The 18,772-nt window shown below is 44.0% G+C and overlaps 1 protein-coding gene across 7 annotated transcripts in view; it reads left to right on the top strand.

Moving 5' to 3' along the window:
- The first annotated feature begins 7,563 nt into the window (after positions 1-7,563).
- Positions 7,564-18,772, top strand: part of NDRG3 (NDRG family member 3) — a 63,183-nt gene continuing 51,974 nt past the window's right edge. For 3 of the 7 annotated variants that reach the window (XM_061437501.1, XM_061437499.1, XM_061437498.1), the window contains exon 1: positions 7,564-7,667. Coding sequence is in view for 3 of the 7 variants with exons in the window: in XM_061437496.1 (XP_061293480.1) it covers positions 8,572-8,669 (98 nt within the window). In the remaining 4 variants the exon portion in view is untranslated. Of the gene's footprint in view, positions 7,780-8,556; positions 8,670-18,772 lie in introns of those variants that run through there. The other 4 variants (XM_061437496.1, XM_061437497.1, XM_061437495.1 and 1 more) reach the window with 2 other exon arrangements.

Raw genomic sequence — 18,772 nt, 5'->3', positions numbered from 1 at the left:
CTTTTCCACAGAAGTAATGTTTTAGTGACTTGGGAAGGAGAAAGGAGAAATAGGGCAGTTATTTGAGGTAAAAGGAGCCACATTTTAAAAGGCCTGAGAAGAGAGAATAAAGCATTCTGGGATACTAAAAAGTAAAAAAAAGACTGGTTAAACAGGAATGCTAAGTGCCAATGTAAGAACCACCTGAGACAAAGATAATTGAAAGTTATTGAAAGGTTTTGAGAGATGGATGGGATCAGAACTTTATTTTCTTTTTTTTTAATTTATTTCTAATTGGAGGATAATTGCTTTACAATATTGTGTTGGTTTCTCCCATATATCAACATGAATCAGCCATGTATACCATATATGCATAGGTATACATATGTCCCCTCCTTTTTGAAGAACTTTATTTTCAAAAGATCACTCCAGTTGCTGTTTGGAGAACAGTTAGAAGCAAGTAGGTGTGGATTTTAGAGACCAGTTGGTCTCTTAACAGTCTGCAGTGGTCAGGTGCGGAGTGACTGCCTGGGCTGGGAGTTAGCAGTGGATGAGTAGGGGGCATCTTTCATAGTGTCTGGAACACAGCAGGCATGTCACCTCCATGTTAAAAGCCTCACTGCTACTTACTGACTGAGAAAAAGTCATTTAACCTCTTATTTGTAAGATTGGGAGAATGATCCCACTTGCTGCAACTAAGAGCCTAAAAAATTTAAAAAAGAACAGTGGATGGAGGATAATGAGCAGTTAATTAAATAGGAAAATTCTCAGTTAAATTTGGCATACCAAACAGATTTCAACTAGATTGTTGGATATACAGGTAGAAAACGATAGGAAAACCTAGACTAGGAATAAAATTTGGAAGTTACCAATACCTAGTTATTAAAGCCTTAAGAATAAGATAATATCCAGAGGAGAGCATGAAGGGAAACTGGACAGCCCCAAGGAAGCTTTTAAAAATCAGAGGAGTGGTGTTAATTGCCTCTCTTTCAGAAGCAGAATAATATAGTGGAAAGTGTAGTTTGGAGTGAATCTTCATCCTTATCCGCAATTTCCTTTCTGTGAAATGGGGAGAGGACACCTCTCTCCAAAGGTGATTGTACCTCCCCCCCTCACCATTTTATTTAGTACACTGTATTACATTTTTAAAACATTTATTTGTGGCTGCGTTGGTTCTTTGCGGCATGTGGGCTCCGGAGCACATGGCCTAAAGTTGTGGCATGCAGTCCACATGGCATCTGGGATCCTAGTTCCCTAATCGGGGATCAGTCCCAAGTCCCCTGCATTGGAAGGTGGATTCTTAACCACTGGACCACCATGGAAGTCCTTGGTGTTTTGGAAGTTTTGTTTATAAGAATTAAGAAGTGTCTTTGTATCTCCAATAACCATACAAAATAGAGCACAGAAAAAGAATAAGATCTGAGCATTCTATATGCATACACACCACAACTTGAGATTGCCTCTTTTCTTTTTTTTCATTATAGATGAGGAACTCAGGCATGGAGGGGCTTAATAATCCAACCAAGAACATAAAGATAGGAGTGGAGGGTCATCTAGAACCCATGTAGCATTTAGTAAATGTTAACTAACACAATAATTAGTAAAAGGCTGTGCCCAGGTACTACTAGTTTTTTCTCCCCCCAAGTTTGGTTCAGGAATTGTACTAGGTGAATGTTATAGATAGTTGGAGCCTTAGAGATGTTTGGTAATATTCTTCATTTGCCCTACTTTAGTTAACGAGTATCTTGCTTTTAATCAGTGATATTTAACACTAAAGAAATAATAGGTTATATTATAAACTCTTTCAAGGAAGGGAATATATCATGTACATTTTGATGGCTTAATGTAATCGTCTGGGAAAATCTACTCAGGTTGCACTCAGAGGAGATGGTGTGACTGGTGGCTGTAGTAGAGGTGATGTAATGGAGGACTGGGAATTCGGAGCCCTGTTTTGGGTTCTAGTTTGGGGTATTGTTTTTGTTTTTGTTTTGAGTATAGTGGATTTACAATGTTGTGTTAGTTTCTGCAGTACAGCACAGTGAATCAGATATATACGTGTGCATGTATATATGTGTATACACAAACACATACTCTTGCTTAGGTTCCTTGCCCATATAGGTCATTACATAATATTGAAGAGTTCCCTGTGCTATATCTGGTTCTTAAGTTACTGGTTCATTCACCAAAAACTTACTAAGCCTGTCCTGATGCCAGGCACAGTGCTCAATGCCATGTGACCGTGGGTACCGCTGTAGGCCCATGTCAAAGGAGGAGGCCTTGCAGTGTAAAGAGTTCTTAGGGGCTCCATAAGGATGTAACTCGGCAGAAGGGGAGAAGCCAGCCAGACACAGCTCTCAACACCCCTCCCTCTGAGCAGTTCTGGTTAAAGGTTCTCCAAGGAGACTCCGAAGCAAGAAAACTACAGTACTTTCCTCTTAACTGAGGGGGAATATGTCCCAGGACCCTAGTGGATGCTTGAAACTGTAGATAGTATGCCTTGTAATTGCAAAGTTTTTTCTTATATTTACTTACCTACAATAACGTTTAACTTATAAATTAGGCACATTAAGAGATTAACAACAACAATAATAAAATAGAGCAATTGTAACTATATACTGTAATAAAACTTGGGTAATTGTGGTCTCACTCTCAAGATATTGTATTGTCTTGTACTTACGTTCCTCAGAGATGATGTGAGATGATATAGTGCCTATGTGATGAAGTGAGGCATTGTGACATAGCTTTAGGCTACTATTGACTTTCTGACTGTACATCAGAAGGAGGATCATTGAGACATTACAGTGTCCACGGTTGGATGTCTGAGTAGATGATTTTGGGGATCTACAAGATACAGTTGAAGGTGGTTTTGCTGAAAGCTTTTGGGAAAACATTGTAATTGCAGTTGTCGCTTTAACTCACTGAAGTGTTGCTGCAGCAATTGTAATCCTTTGGTGATCGTGAGTAGTTGCTTTGATGCTTCTTTTCATCTGAGGGTCATATTCCATATATTTGAAATTGTGAAATTTGAAACATTTTGGCAAATTTCAATAGGGTCCACGTTGCTGATTCTGCTTCAGTTGCTTTGCCTTCCTCTTTCTCAGTAGATGGCTCCACAGGTTTGTCCAGAAACTGTGTTGTTAACACTTCTCAGTGCCCTTCAATATGTTCTTCCACTTCCTCATCAAGCGTGTTGGCAGATCCTCTGGCACCAACTTGTCTTGCTATGTGAATGAGTTTCCTAACTTCTCCATCGAACCTCAGTAACCTTTAAAATCATTCACGACTTCATAAGTTCTTCCAGCAGGCATTAAGAGTGTGGTTTTAATTCACTTACTGCACCTCCGATGAACGTTATTCACTGGCAGTAGTAATGATTTCAAGCACTGCATTGTGTCCAGATTAAAATCTGCATTAATTGCTGACCATATGTTGTCAGATATCAGGCAGGTGTATGTGGCCTTGACCAACTGATGGCTTGTCAAGTGGCTGAAGCATTGAGGTTGTGTTTGGAGATAAAAGTACAACTTTGACATTTTCAAAGCAAACAGATTCAGGATGACCAGGTACATTGTCTATTAGTAATAGGATTTTAAATTCCAACCCTTCCTTTTCCAAATATTTTTCATTTCTGGAATGAAGCATTGGTAGAACCATTCCATAAACAAGATAGCTATCACCTAGATTATGTTGTCAGAATACAAGCAGATAATTCTTGGTTTTGTTTTTGAAAACCTGTTGGGTCTTTGCTCTGTATACAACTCCTGCCTTCAACATATGCTCTGTAGCATTGCCAGTAACACCAGAGTTAATCTGCTTTTCCAGGTTTTATGATCTAGTGCTTCCTTTGTACTTTGATGACGGTAGATTTGTTGCAAGTTCTTGTGCCTGACACACAGTGAGGCCAGACAAACTCAAACACAAGTTTGGAGCAGAGAAAGGTTTATCAAAAGGGCCAAGGAAGGAGAATGGGTGGCTCGTGATTAAAAAACTAGAGCTTCCTGGATGGCATTTGGTTCTGTTGGGACTCTTCTTCCAGAAGAGCCCAGTTTCATCACATGAAGACTTGCTTTGGATGGTATCCTTTCCTTCCTCTTCAATCAAATTCTTCACCTCTGATGGAACTGTGGCAACAGCTTCTGAAGCCAAATCTGGCCTCTGTACCCTGACACCAAATTAATTCTCAGGGACAGGTTTTGGTGAAATAGGAAAGAATAGCTTTATTGCTTTGCCAGGCAAAGGGGATTAATGCCCTCAAAACGGTGTGTCCCAAGCTGGAGCAGGTAGTGAGAAATTTCATAGTAATGATTCAAAGAGGACGTGATCAAGTAGCTCATGGATAATCTGATTAGTTGGTGGTGAAGTGGAAGTCAACATCGTCAACCTGGTTCCAACTGGTCTGGGATTTCTCCCATCTGGTGGGGGTTTCTGCAAAATAGCTCAAAAGATATTGAGACCTGCCCCAAGGCTGCTCTATTGTTTCTCTAGACCGTTCCTTGCTTCTGCATCCCCTCCCTTCTCTAATTGTTACTTAGTCATTGAGTTTTGTCCAACTGTTTGTGACCCCATGGACTGCAGTGTGCCAGGCTTCCCTGTCCATCACCATTCCCGGAGCTTGCTCAAGCTCATGTCCATTGAGTCAGTGATGCCATCCAACCATCTCGTTCTCTGTCGTCCCCTTCTCCTCCTGCCTTCAGTCTTTCCCAGTATCAGGGTCCTTCCCAATGAGTCAGCTCTTTGCATCAGGTAGCCAAAGCATTGGAGCTTCAGCTTCAGCATCAGTCCTTCCAATGAATATTCAGGATTGATTTTCTTTAGGATTGAATGGTTGGATCTTGCAGTCCAAGATGGAGAAATTGGAGAAGAGTTCTCCAACACCACAGTTCAAAAGCATCAATCTTTCAGCACTCAGCCATCTTTATGGTCCAACTCTCACATCGGTACATGACTACTGGAAAAACCATAGTTTTGACTACGGACCTTTTGTCTCTACCTAGCAACAGTTTGAACCTGCCTTTGCAACTCCGAGAAGGTCATGGAATGAATGAGGCCTATTTCTTGTAATCAAGAAATGGGAGGGGGGATTCCCTGGTGGTCCAGTGGTTAGGACTCGGTAGTCTCATGCCAGGTCTGCTGGGTTCATTTCCTGGTCAGGGAACTAAGATCTCTGCATCCCAGCAAGCTGTGAGGTGCACCCAAAGCAACAACAACAAAGAAATGTGGGACAAAGAAAGGCTTTTGTTCCCAGGAACCCCCCACAGGGTCCTGCTTGGTATCATTTGGCAGACACAGTCTCCCCAATAATTTTTCTACTTTTCAGTCCAAACTTGCTGAATCTGTGTAACCATCCCTTAGGTCAGTGTCAGTTGCTCAGTTGTGTCCAGGTCTTTGTGATCCCACAGACTGTAGCCCGCCAGGCTCCTCTCTCCACGGAGTTCACCAGGCAGGAATAGTGGATAGCCATTCCCTTCTCTGGGTGATCTTCCTGACCTAGAGGTCAGACCCAGGTCTCTTGCATTGTAGGCAGATTCTTTACCATCTGAGCCACCAGGGAAGCCCCCAACCATCCCTTACTTTCAGTAAATAGCTTGGTGTCACTCTTCAGGGGATCCCTTGCTGAAGTCTTTGTAATGGCTTGGAACCAAGCAGGAGCCACTGGGGCCCTCCTGCATACCAAAGCCCTTCGACGTCCCATTTCTTGTGTAGAAAGAGGCTTTGGTCTCCTAGGCCTCCTCTTGAGTTCCAAAGAGCAATGCAGAAAGAAAAGAAAAGCAACCAGGAAACAATAGTTCAGTGATAAAAGAGCCCTTGTTCCTCCTTAAGGATATACAGAACCATCTGAGTTGTTATAAAGAAACTAAGACCTACCCCCAACCCCAGCCCTATGCGGTGGAAGATGGTGATTGCATGAGGACAGCAGTATACCCCAGACTGACTGGAACCAGACAGTTGAAACATCACCCTGTTACCTTACCACCAATCAATCAGAAGAAAGTTATGCATCCTGCAGCCCTCACCCCAAAATTTGCCTTTAAAATTCCTTCCCTGAAAGCCATGGGGGAGTTTGGGTCTTTTGAGCCCAGGTTGATTGATCCTTGCTTGGCCCTGTAATCAATCTTTCTCTGCTCCAAAGTCCAACATTTTGGTTTGTTTGGCCTCACTGACAGTGGGACACATGAACTTTAGTTTAACAATAGATTCAGTGCTTTCTGGGGCAACACGTCAGTCAGAATATGTATTTTGTTTGTGTCTTTCATAAATTAAATGCCTTTTCATTTTTAAAAAAGTTTATATTGAAGTATAGTTTATTACTATAAAAGCAAAGCCGTCATTTTGCTGACAAAGGTCCGTATAGTCCAAGCTACGGTTTTTCCAGTAGTCACGTACGGATGTGAGAGTTGGACCGTGAAGAAGGCTGAGTGGAATAGTTGATACCTTTGAACTGTGATGCTGGAAAAGACTTTTGAGAGTCCCTTGGACTGCAAGGAGATCCAACCAGTCAACCCTAAGGGAAATCAACCCTGAATATTCATTGGAAGGGCTGGTACTGAAGCTGATGCTTCAGTACTCTGGCCACCTGATGTGAAGAGTCGACTCACTGGGAAAGACCCTGATCCTGGGAAAGATTGAAGGCAAAAGAAGAGGGTGGCAGAGAATGAGATGGCTAGATATTATCACTGACTCAATGGACATGAATTTGAGCCAACTCCATAAGGTAGTGAAGGACAGGGAAACCTGGTGTGCTGCAGCCCCTGGGGTCACAAGAGTTGGACAGACTTAGTGACTGAACAACAACGAATAGTTTATTAACAAGGCTGTGATAGTTTTAGGTGTATTTCATTCTTAACTAAGCACCCTTTATGCACTGTGGCCCTAACTTTAGCAGTTTGAAGTGTGACTCAAAAGCTAGTACAATTTTTTTTTCCTGCAATTTTACAGAAAATTCAATTAAAAAAAATTATTTATTTAGCGGCACCAGGTTTTGGTTGCAACATGTGCAATCTAATTCACCAACCAGGGATCAAACTCAGGACCTTTGCATTGAGAGCTCAGACTCTTAGCCACTGGACCACCAGGGAAGTCCCTCACAGAAAACTCATTCTTACCATAGAGCTTAGCAACCTCAGCATACCTATTTTTTTTCTTACTAATTTGAGAACTTTCACCCTTTATGGCTTCTCTGGCTTCTCCACATCACTAGCAATACCACTTTTGGACTTTGGGGCCATTATCAAGCAAAGTAAGAGTTACTTGAAACAAACACTTCCGTATCCAGACCATCTGATGACAGAGACTAGAAGACTAAGGGCGCAAGCAGCATATACCGCGTGGGTATGCTGGACAAAGGACTAATTCACTTACCCTGGTGGGAGGGAGCAAAACCAGAGATTTCAACACATTACTCAGAACAGTACAGCAAATAAAAACGTATGAATTATTTTCCATTCATTACTTTCAGACTAGAGCTAGCCAAGGGAAGCTAAAACCACAAACAATGAGAGAAAAATCACTGTATGCCGAAGATGGCGCCAACTCAACCATCGTCTCCATAGTTCCCCAGCCGGGCAGGCACAGTGCGCATGCGCTGCCTGGCGTCCTCAGCGCGCCTGCGCGGCCGCACAGCCTTCCCCGCCCAACTCCCGCCGCCGCCGCCGCAGCTGCTGCGCTGACGGCGGTTGCCGGAGCTTCAGGTGAGTGTGAGCGCCTCAGCCTGGTTGACTGGGGGCGCGCCGTGCTGCCTGTGGGGTCGTCGTTCCCTTTGCCTTCTTCCCCGCCTCACCACCCCAGCGCACCGGGGCTTGGGTGAGCCCTGCCAGCCTCCTCCAGGGGTTCGGGCGCCCTCCGCTCTCGTCGCCTGGGGACCCGGAGCAGCCCGGCCTCTTTCGGCCGCTACTCACCTGGGCGGCGGGGCTCACGGCGAACCCTCTGGCGATGGCGTGCAGGCGGCCGCGGCCGAGCCTCTGGGTGCCCAGCACCTCGGCCCCGGACCCACCGCAGGCGCGACCCCCTTTCCTGCTCTGCAGTCGGCGGAGCTCGGTGGGCCTCGGGGTCGGACGTTCGTCTACCCCGTCTGCCCGGGAGCCGGGTAGGGGGGTGGGGAACCTGGAAGATGCGCCGAGAGCTCGCCTTGCACCCGTGGGGTCCTGGTGCAGTCAAGAGTACCCTCTGGCTGTACCCCGCGGCGACCATGCGAGGGAGCGGCTTCTTAGCCCCGGGTTACAGATGAGGAAACTGAGGCACCGAGCAGTGAGGCTCCCTGCCCAAGGTCACGCGCCGGACCTGAGGCTGGAGTGGCTCTTGAACTCAGGGTCGGGGGCTCTCAGGCTAGTGCGGTTTTGTCCCTTTGGAAAAAAAAGTCTGAAATACACTAGCATCTCCTGAGATTATTCAACGTCATAAAAGTAGGCTGCAAAAACAGCATTTTCTTGTTGATGAAGTACAATTGAGGTGTTAACTGTATTAATGGTAATAGCATTGTTATTAAGAGCTCACGTTCACCCAGCGCTTGCAAGTGTGACAGGGATCTTCGTAAACATTTTAAGATTATCTCAGTACCTCAGCGCTTCACCATCAGATGCGTCCTCTTTGCTTTTCATGCAGCTTTTTTCCTGCAGAGCTGGCCTCTCTGTCACAGGTAAACTGGAAGCCTCCTGGTTTAGGAGCAGGGACGGTGGCTTACTGGCAGAACAGAGGTAAGCCTTGTCTTGGGTCCAGATTTTGCCCCCAGAGGATATTATTAGCCTTCCTTTTCTGGCTGCCAGGAGGTCAAGACTGATAGAGCTGGGCCGGTTGGATTTGGAGGTGAAAGAACAAATCTGGCGAGCACTCCCCTTATCCTGGGGCTTTCTGGCTCTGTTCCAGTGCTGGGCTTGAACCTCTCATTTAAGATGAAGTAAAAAGAGAAAAAGATCCTTGACAAAGTAGTGTTGAATATAAGAAGCCTCGCTGTTTTAAAGTTCCCAAAGGAACAGCTGTAAAAATATGGGAATGTTTCTCCCCCAATAAATAGCTCAAACTGTCTTTTTTCCCCCCAATCCTTAGCAAATTCTCCTGCATTCTTCAAAGCTCCATTAACTTACCACCTTTTCTGTGAAGCCTTCCTTGCTTGATTTTCCCAATTAGAATTATATACACACACATACATGCGTGCATGCGCGCTTGTGTGTGTGTGTGTAGGTAGATAGGTAGGGTAGAGGCTTCAGTCTTATTCTTAGGACTATTAGCCTGTTGAGGTCAGGGAGCATCTTTGCAGCCCCAAGTGCTTGGCTCACAGTAGGCCCTGGGAAAGAATCAGTGAATTTCCACAGTTCCTTTGTATTACTCAAAGAGTGATGTTTTCCTGCTGCCCTTCTGTTCCTTCATTCTGCCCTTCAATTTCTTTTCGCTGGCTTTCTCTTTAGATTCAACTTCTGGTCATCACTGACCACTCAGAGGTCTCTAGTCCACCTCTTGTGTCTGAAAATTTGCAGAAAAAGGTCCTAAGTCAAGAAGGCTGTTTATCCCCAAGAGTGGAATTGGTATATGTCGCTTAAGTGTACAGGGCAATTTTTATTTGCATGTTGCCCTAAGGGAGCCTCAGGCTTATAGGTTTTTAGTCTGTCCCTAAATACATGTAGGAGAGGGAACTGGCAACCCACTCCAGTATACTTGCCGGGAGAATCCCATGAACAGAGGAGTCTGGAGGGTTAGAGTTCATGGGGTTGTAAAGAGTTGTACACGACTGAGTGACTAGCACAAATACATGTAAGTTTCAGTTTTACCTTCTTTTGCCTTATGTGGCTGACTGCCCCAGTGTTATCAGAGTAGTCACAATTTTTACTATAAATCTTCATAGTACTTATAACAATAAATATTCAAAGGGCTGTTTGGGAGGCAGTAGATGGTTGCATAGGCTTTCTATATAAATAATTAATTTAAAAGATTTTTTCCCAAGTAATCTGCAAATAGATTGAGCTGTTATGCTTAAAGAATGGTGCTGGGTATGGTGTAAGATTCTCATAGTTCTTGTTTAAAGAGCTTACTAGCTAACTAGGAAATACTATTTTCTAACTATAACTCAAGTCTAAAAAATCGCCACAATAGCAGTATATGCAAAGCAATGTGTATAATGGTATACTCAAATATAACGGAATACGATATTCCAGTGTGGGACATTTCATAAAATTATACATTGCCCAGGGCTGAAAGGAAGCAGCAAGTCATTGAATCCAGCTGTGCTGCTTTTGTAGACGTCTTCCTGAGAAGGGAGCTTGTCCAAGGCCAGGGTTACAGAACTGGTGCTTCAGCTTGAATGTAGACTTTTTATCCACTAAAAGTTTATCAGTATTTCAGTGAATTCATCCTTGTATGTGTGCTTAGTCTCTCAGTTGTGTCCACTCTTTGCAACCCCATGGACTGTGGTCCGCCAGGCTCCTCTGTCCATGGGGATTCTCCAGGCAAGAATACTGGAGTGGGTTGCCATGCCCTCCTCCAGAGGATCTTCCCAACCCAGAGACTGAACCCAGGTCTCCCACATTTGCAGATGAATTCTTTACTGTCTGAGCCACCAGGGAAGCCCAGCTCTTAATATTTGTGAAACAGGGGTGAGGAAGGGGTGAAAGAAATACAATTCACATCTTCAGGGAGCTTGTGGTCTGTTGGGAAAGAGTTAAAGAACCCGTCTCTAACGTTGGAGACAGTGCATACCTGTTAAATTATGTGATAGAGGGACTAGGTATGTCAAGAGGGATCAGTATGAGCTTTGACACAGAGAGCACTTTGGGGAGGATCGAGGGCCTTTCTGGGCTCTGACAGATTGGTACAGTTAGAATTAATCAACAGGACAAGGAACGCATTTTGAAGTAGGATGGTAGGTGGCTCACATGGTAAAGAATCTGCCTGCAATGGGAAAGACCTAGATTTGGTCCCTGGGTTGGGAAGATCCCCTGGAGATGGGAATGGCAATCCACTCCAGTGTTCTTGCCTGGAGAATTCCATGGACAGAGGAAGCTGTTGGGCTACAGTCCATGAGATTGCAAAGAGTTGGACACGACTAAGCGCCTAACACTTAAAACCAAAGCACGGTTGCCACTCCTGACAATAAAATATTTAAGAGACAATAAAAAAAAAACCGGCTTGACCAGGGTGACTTGCGTGTGTTCAATGGTTGTCGACCGTTAGTGTGTATAAGAATTACCTGAAGTTTATTAAGACAGATTGTGGGGGCCCCACCCCCAGAATTTCTGATTCAGTAGGTTTGGGGCGGGGCCTGAGAATTTGTATTTCTAACAAGTTCCCAGATGCTGCTGATGCTCCTGATTCAGGGACAGCACTTTGAGAACTTGGGCTGGATTAGAAGGTTGAAAAACTAGAGTCAGAAACTGTCAAAGAACTTGTTCCAGAAAAAGTATATCTGTGTGTGTTGTATACCAGCATAAGAAAGTTCTGGAAAGATACATTCCAAACTGTAATAGTAGTCATTTCTAGGAGTGGGATTTAGAGGGTTGGAGAATTCACTTTTTACTCTATAGCTTTCAGTACTATTTTTGCATTGTGCACATATTGTTTTCGTGTTTTAAAAAGGAAAGAAAAGTAAGAGTTGTTTTTGAAGATATGTACTAAAATATTTATGGAGTTAAAAAAGAGCTTGCTAAAGTAATCTAGTGTCACACAACAGACATTTTTAGAGTGTCTGCTGTATGCCAGATGCTACTGGTTCTGGAAATACAAAGCCTTTGCTAAAGCTTGCAGTCTGGTGATTGAGATGGGCAGACAGCAGCTCTGCTGAGTATCACGTGAACTTCCTCAGATGAGGGGCAAGGGTCTAGCTCTGTATGTGGCAGGTAATAGACACTTGGTAAATGGTGAATGAACAAATCCAGGCAAGAAGTGAGGATAGTCAGAAAGACAAGGAAAGGGCAAATGAGAGGTTCTGGGGGAGGGAGGGGAATGACAAGGCTGAATAGAGATGATGAAAGGAAGGGGTGTTCTGAGTACTTTCAAGTCCACAGATTGATAACATTTAGGTTTACTGCTGACCTGGATATCCAGTCATCTATTCTGAAAGAACTTTTTAAACCATTCTACCCCAACCCCACTTTCTGTTTTTTAAGAGACTGCTTGAAAATAGCACAGAGGTACTTAACCTAGACTTAATATGAATATTGACCAGGGCTTTCTTTGGTAAATGAATTTTTTTTTTTCTTTAACCACAGTGCTAATTCTGTTGTATTTATAGTTTACCTACAATTTTGCCATTAATTGTCATCTTATTAATGTGAAAATAACTGAGGTGTATGGGAGACTGTTTTTTTTGTTGTTGGTTTTTTTTCGCTGCGCTGCACAGAGTCTCAGCTCCCCAACCAGTGGTTGAACCTGGACCACTGCGGTGAAAGCCCAGATTCCTAACCACTAGGCTGTCAGCAGAACCAAAGGATATTTTAAGTGCCATACAAAATTGGGTATTTTGTCTTTTGATCTTATCTCTTCAGTGAAGAGATGTTACAGTGATGCAGAATTCTGTCATGTTCCCAAAGTGCATCACAGAGTTTGACATATTATCAGTCTGAAATAAATATCCATGGTTGTTGGATATTTCATGGCTCAGTGGGATGTGCTTTGGAAGAAATATGGCTTCACTGCATTCTGAGTTGAATTCTAGGTACCACTACTCAGAAAACTATCAAGCCATGTTATTAAACTTGGTAGAGAACATGATGTGGAGCAGGCTTTCTCCCCCACTTTTTGTCTGGAGTTGCTTTTTATATTCCTCAGAGATTTAATATAGAAAAAGAAAATAAATTTCCCAAGTAGGGAAGTTTAGCTCTGCCATTTGTTTGTTAATCCTTTACCACCTAAAAATGCCCACTGTCTACAAATCGAGTTTTCATTTGGGCCAAGGATAAATTTCTGATACAGCCACTCTTCATACTTGATTTTATTACTAATTATTAGAAGGTGCTTTTGGTTGCTTAAGAGTCCCTAGGACTGCAAGGAGATCCAACCAGTCCATTCTGAAGGAGATCAGTCCTGGGATTTCTTTGAAAGGAATGATGCTGAAGCTGAAACTCCAGTCAGTACTTTGGCTACCTCATGCAAAGAGTTGACTCATTGGAAAAGACCCTGATGCTGGGAGGGATTAGGGGCAGGAGGAGAAGGGGACGACAGAGGATGAGATGGCTGGATGGCATCACTGACTCGATGGACGTGAGTCTGAGTGAACTCCGGGAGTTGGTGATGGACAGGGAGGCCTGGTGTGCTGTGATTCATGAGGTCGCGAAGAGTCGGACACGACTGAGTGACTGATCTGATCTGATCTGATAAGTTTTACAGTATCTTTTTTTTTTTAATTTGGTTTGCTGCACCAGGTCTTAGTTGCAGCTGTGAGATCTAGTTAGTTCCCTGATTAGGGCCCTAACCCAGGCATTGGAAGCACAGAATCTTAGACCCTGGACCACCAGAGAAGTCCTAAAGATGTTGATTCTTTTAAACCTTTCTGTCAGGACATGGTTTTAACCAGGATGTTGCCTGGAATGTAACTTTGGGTGACTAGACAGTCCAAGGGTAATTGCTTTTCAAATATCCTCAGATAGGTACAGGCCTCCCCTGTTCATTAATAATAATGGTGATGATAATAATACCTAAATTTTGTTGGATGGTTCTCAGTTTTCAAAATTCTTTGATCATTAAGATCCTGGTAGGTCCCAGTAGCCAAACCTGAAACGAATAAGTAGAAGAATTAATGATCAGTTGGGATCAACTGGAAAAAGTCATTTATAGAGGCCGGCCAAAGCTCTAACTGCAGGCTGCTCAGGTTCAGATCCTTTCTGTGCCACTTGCTGGCTGTGTGACCTTTGGCATATTACAAAACCTCTCCCCACCTCAGTTTCTTCATCTGTAAAATGGGAAGGATTACTAATGTACTATCTTATAAGTGTGTCAGGAAATATAAGGAAATAATGAATGGACAAATAAAGTGCATATTATGGTATCTGGAATAAGTGATCAATATATTATGAGCATGAAGTTAGTTTGAGTTTTAAGGACTGCCTCTTAGGTCTCTTGTTTGTCCTTTACCTCCACTCAGGCTGTCTTAAAGAACAAATTGTTTTCCGGGATTCTGTCTTAGAGCTGGCGGGAACCTGGAACCCATCCCAAGAGCAAATACCAGCACTTTGCCAGCAGTAGCTTTCCTAGTGTCCTGAGCTGCATCCTTCAAGAGCTGAAGCCAGAGGGTAGTGCTTCTTCTAGAGTTACTTCAGTGTGATCCCCTCATTAGAGGGGATCAACTGGTTGATGGGTGTGTGAGGTGAAAAAGAACACCCCAAGATGTGTGTTGCTTTGTTCTAAAAAAGTTATCTGTACTGATACCCTGGAATTAATCTGGTGATTATACAGGCAGACTCAGATTCCCAGCTTGGCAGTCTCTGCAAACCTCCTGTTCACCACCTGCTGCCAGAATCCAGGAGTGACACAACAGGAGTGGGCCTGTTGTGAGGGGTGCCGTTCTTTTCCTTTCAGAAAAACACAAGGTGTGTGGATAGCCCTCATCCAGGGCTGAGGCCTGGTAGAGATTTTTACTGTAAAAATGAGGTTCTGCAAGGATGCTTCAAGCGGCTTTGATCACTCCCCCATCCCCCACCTTTGCTTATGGCATAGCATCTCTCAGAGTATTTTTCTGATAAAGAGTAACCCAGACTTTCCTTTATGTGGTGCACAAGCTCAGTGAGCTAGCTGCATTTTAAAAAGCCATTGTTTCTTCCACAGAGGGTGGTTTGGCTTGTTTATCTGGCTTTCTGGGGAGTCTCCTGAGACCCTTTCTTTTCCTAAGGGCCCTCAGGAGACAGCAATGAATCCAGCATCCATTACCGTAGACACTTGAGAGGATGCTTAAGTCAATAGTTTTATGATTAGATTAATTCAGGCTTTAACCCTGGCAAAACTTGAGAGCCAAGTCATCAGATTATGCTTCTTAAAGACTGAAGTATGGAATTTAGCCCAGGACTCTGTGATATCTTTCAGAGCCTGGAATAGGAATTCAGACGCCAGCCAGTCCCAGCCCCACACCCAGCTGAATACATGAATTTAGGCAAATCACTTCAATTTCTAGGCGTATCTGTAGACCAGTGGTTCTCAGCTTTAACTGCATGTTAAAAACCATACTGGGCCCTATATTAGCTCAATTAAGTTGGATCCTTAGGGTTGGGGCCTGGTATTGACCTTCAAAAGCTTCCTAAGTCTTTCTAATGTGCAGCTAAGAGAACTGTTGGACAGGATGCCACATTTTAAAAGACTGTTATTTTGCTTCTCGGGAAGCACAGTGAAGTGTGGTTGTCCACACAGTGAAGTCTGATTCATGTGCTCAGTGTTCTGACCAGCCTTGTCTTCTTTCCCAGCTATGTTGCTCTTTCTGCTGTCTCTTGGATATGTTGTGTACATTTATTCCTCTCCCAACTCAGATGTCCTCACCTGGAATGTCCTCTCCTCCCTTCCAGCCATGCAGAACCTGTCCTTTCAAGGCCCAGCACTCTGTAACTCCTTTGGGAACCTCCTGACCATCTCGGTCCCTAGTTATTTCTCCCACCTCTGCTCTGGTTCCAAGCGTGGTTTGCTGTGTGCTCAGTTTGCTCAGTCACGTCCGACTCTTTTCGACCCCATGGACTGTATCCCTCCCAGCTCCTCTGCCCAGGTATTTCCCAGGCAGGAATCCTGGAGTGGGCTGCCATTTCCTACTCTATGGGATTTTCCCGACCCAGGGATCGAACCTGCATCTTCTGCATTGGCAGACAAATCGTTTACCACTGTGCCATCTGGGAAGCCCCAAGCTTCGTTTAACGCTGACTAAATGTAATGCACACTAGAGGCAATGTAAGAGATGATACTCAGGCAATGTTCTGTCCTCCTGGGTAGGTGGGACATAGGAAAACACCACTGGTTTGACTCACAAATTATTAATACTAATCTGTTTAGTATCCTGTATTGTTGGCTACTTCTTACTGTGTATGTGTATCTTGTAACTGTTAGTTGATAAACAGCTATCCATGATGTGACTCCAGTGGACATTTTATCCCCAATAGCAAGCTCCTCTTCTTGCCGAATTAGAGCATTTTTCAGCACTGCTTTCTCATCTTGCTTTTATGTTCTCCCTTTCTGGACTTCCTTCTTTTTATTCTCTCATCCTCACCTGTAGGAATTTTATCTATTCTTCAAGGTCCAGTTCAAATATTACCTCCTCCATGATACTTTTCCTCAGCACCCACAACTTGCATTAACTGACCTTTGCCTTAAACCTCTGTAACCCTTAGAGCAGTGGTTCTCAGCTGGGGTTGATTTTGCCCCCCAGAGGACATTGAGCAATATCTGGAGGTATTTTTGTTTGTGTCAACTGTTGGAGGAGGGTGCTGATAGCATTTAGTGGGTAGAGGCCTGGGGTGCTACTAAACGTTGTGTGATGTACAGGACAGCCCCCATGATGAAGAATTATTTGGCTCAAAATATCAGTACTGAGGTTAGCCTCCCTCCTGAGGGACCTCCTGAGGGGCTTCCCTCCTGGCTTAGTGGTAAAGCATCCGCCTGCCAGCACAGGAGACACGAGTTCTAACCCTTATCTGGGAAGATCCCCTGGAAAAGGAAATGGCAACCCACTCCAGTGTTCTCGCTGGAGGATTCCATGGACAGAGGAGCCTGGTAGACTGCAGTTCATGGGGTCATAAAGAGTCAGACATGACTTAATGACCAAACAACAACAACAACTGAGGCTGAGAAAATGCCTCAGAGTTTGTCCAGTTTGTAGTCTCATGTTTATCCCGTCTTGAACTGTAGTGATTTATTTACAGACTTAATCTCCTCTACTCAATTGAACTAATGGGTGAAGGCAGACTCTAGTTCCAAATCTGGGCTTTCTTGTTATTAACTTCATATTAACGTTTAATCCTCGAGCCTGTGCCCAGATCTTAACTGCACAGTGTAATTTAGGACCAGAGATAAGAGCACGGTGAGGGAGTCAGCTGAATTTCTTTTCCTTTTTTACCAACCCACGTCTTTTCATCTGTGATGACCTGGGAGGAAGTATGGTACAGGGCACAGAGTGAGCGTTTGGGATCAGAAGAAAACTGGGTTTCGGTTAGAGCTGTTGGATTTATCAGTTGTGTTTTTTGTTCGTTCCATTTCACCTCTTCAAGTCTGGGTTTCCTCATCTCTGGAATAGAAGTGATTCAGTGCCCCAGTGTTTTATTCCCAGTGCCGTTGTGATAATCCAGTGAGATGTTAGACGTGAAGGTGCTTTGTGAAGTGCTGTAATCATGACTCAGCCAGTAGTTTATAGGTAGGAAGAGAGGATGTGGGTCAGCTTGCTATAGGAGCACCACTAGCTTCCCAGCCAGTCCTCTGGCCACTTCCTACCGCTTTCCAGTCATCACTACTCCAGCACCAGCTCCAGCTGACCCTTCCCAGCTCAGTCTCCTGAGAGTGCCTCCTCTATTTGCTGCCTTCATTCTGTTCTGATTATCTGTCTGCAATCTTGCCAAAACCAAAGTGACTGACTCTGCTTCTAGAATACAAACTAGTAGCCTGCTGTCAGTTCGTTTCTGGCAAAGCGTGACAAAGGCCAGACAAATTACCTTGGTCATGGAGAAAAGCTGGGAAATACGACAGCTTGTAGTTTTAGAAAGCCAGTACTATGTATAGTCCCTTGTTGTCTTCATTTAAAGTAACAGAGCAGTGTTTTTAAGCACTGGAAATCTCAGTGAGCTTTTTGTGACTGAAAAAAAAAAAAAAAACATAACGTGGGGTGTGCTAAAAGCCTGAGACCCTCCTGTGCCTGGAATCAGGCCAAGTGCACCCTCCCACTGATTTGCTGAGTGAACTTCAGCTAATCAGTGAATCTCAATAAGTTGATAACTGGGTGACCTCTTAGGATTTTAGTAAGAGCCTTGTGAGGTGGAGGATAGGTGCTTACCCTGGGGAGTAATGTAAAGTGCTACATTTATAGGGGGCTTTTGGGTCACAGATGGCTTCCTTGGTGGCTTAGTGGTAAAGAACCTGCCTGCAATGCAGGAGACCTGGGTTCAGTCCCTGGGTCAGGAAGATCCCCTGGAGAAGGGAATGGCAGCCCACTCTAGTATTCTTGCCTGGAGAATTCCATGGACAGAGGAGCCTGCCGGGCTGCAGTCCATGGGGTTGCAAAGAGTCAGACACTACCGAGCGATTAACACTAACTAACTTTGGGTCACAGAACGTCAGTCCTAAATGGGGGAGAAAATGTTATCCGACTCAACCTCTTCTCTTGACAGATGGGGAAACAGGTCCAGAAAGGAAAAATGCTTTGCCCAGTGCCACTCAGTTAGGTCGGGCCCGCCTGGGTCATATCTGATATGCTTATAGGCTCTTTCTATGACTAGAAGAGTCAAATTTTTAAATCCTTGCATTGTTACCCACTTAGATATGGATATTAGGAAAGCCACTTAACTTCTCTTAGCTTAAGTTTTTCCTGCCTATAAAGTAAGAAATGAAGATGTCTACCCGGGAGGGGTATTAAACATAACTCCTGGGATGAGGAGGATTAACATAAGGTCCTTAGACTATAATTTCTGGCACAGAGTAGGAATTACACTTTTCCCCTTTTCCTTTTTAGCCTTTTGATACAAGGCTCACTTACTTAGGCTGAGGATGGCTGTTTTTTTTTTTACTTGTCACTCTTCCCCCTATCTCATGAAACTGGAAAAGAGTTCTTATCTATTACATTTATAAAATCTCCACTAGCCTTTTAAAAATATTAATAGCCCTTAGTATCAGGTTGGGATCTGGCAGCCATATCATT

Source organism: Bos javanicus, chromosome 13 (assembly GCF_032452875.1).
Source record: "Bos javanicus breed banteng chromosome 13, ARS-OSU_banteng_1.0, whole genome shotgun sequence".
NCBI classification, from domain to species: domain Eukaryota; kingdom Metazoa; phylum Chordata; class Mammalia; order Artiodactyla; family Bovidae; genus Bos; species Bos javanicus.
This window is presented reverse-complemented; position numbering and strand designations above follow the sequence as displayed.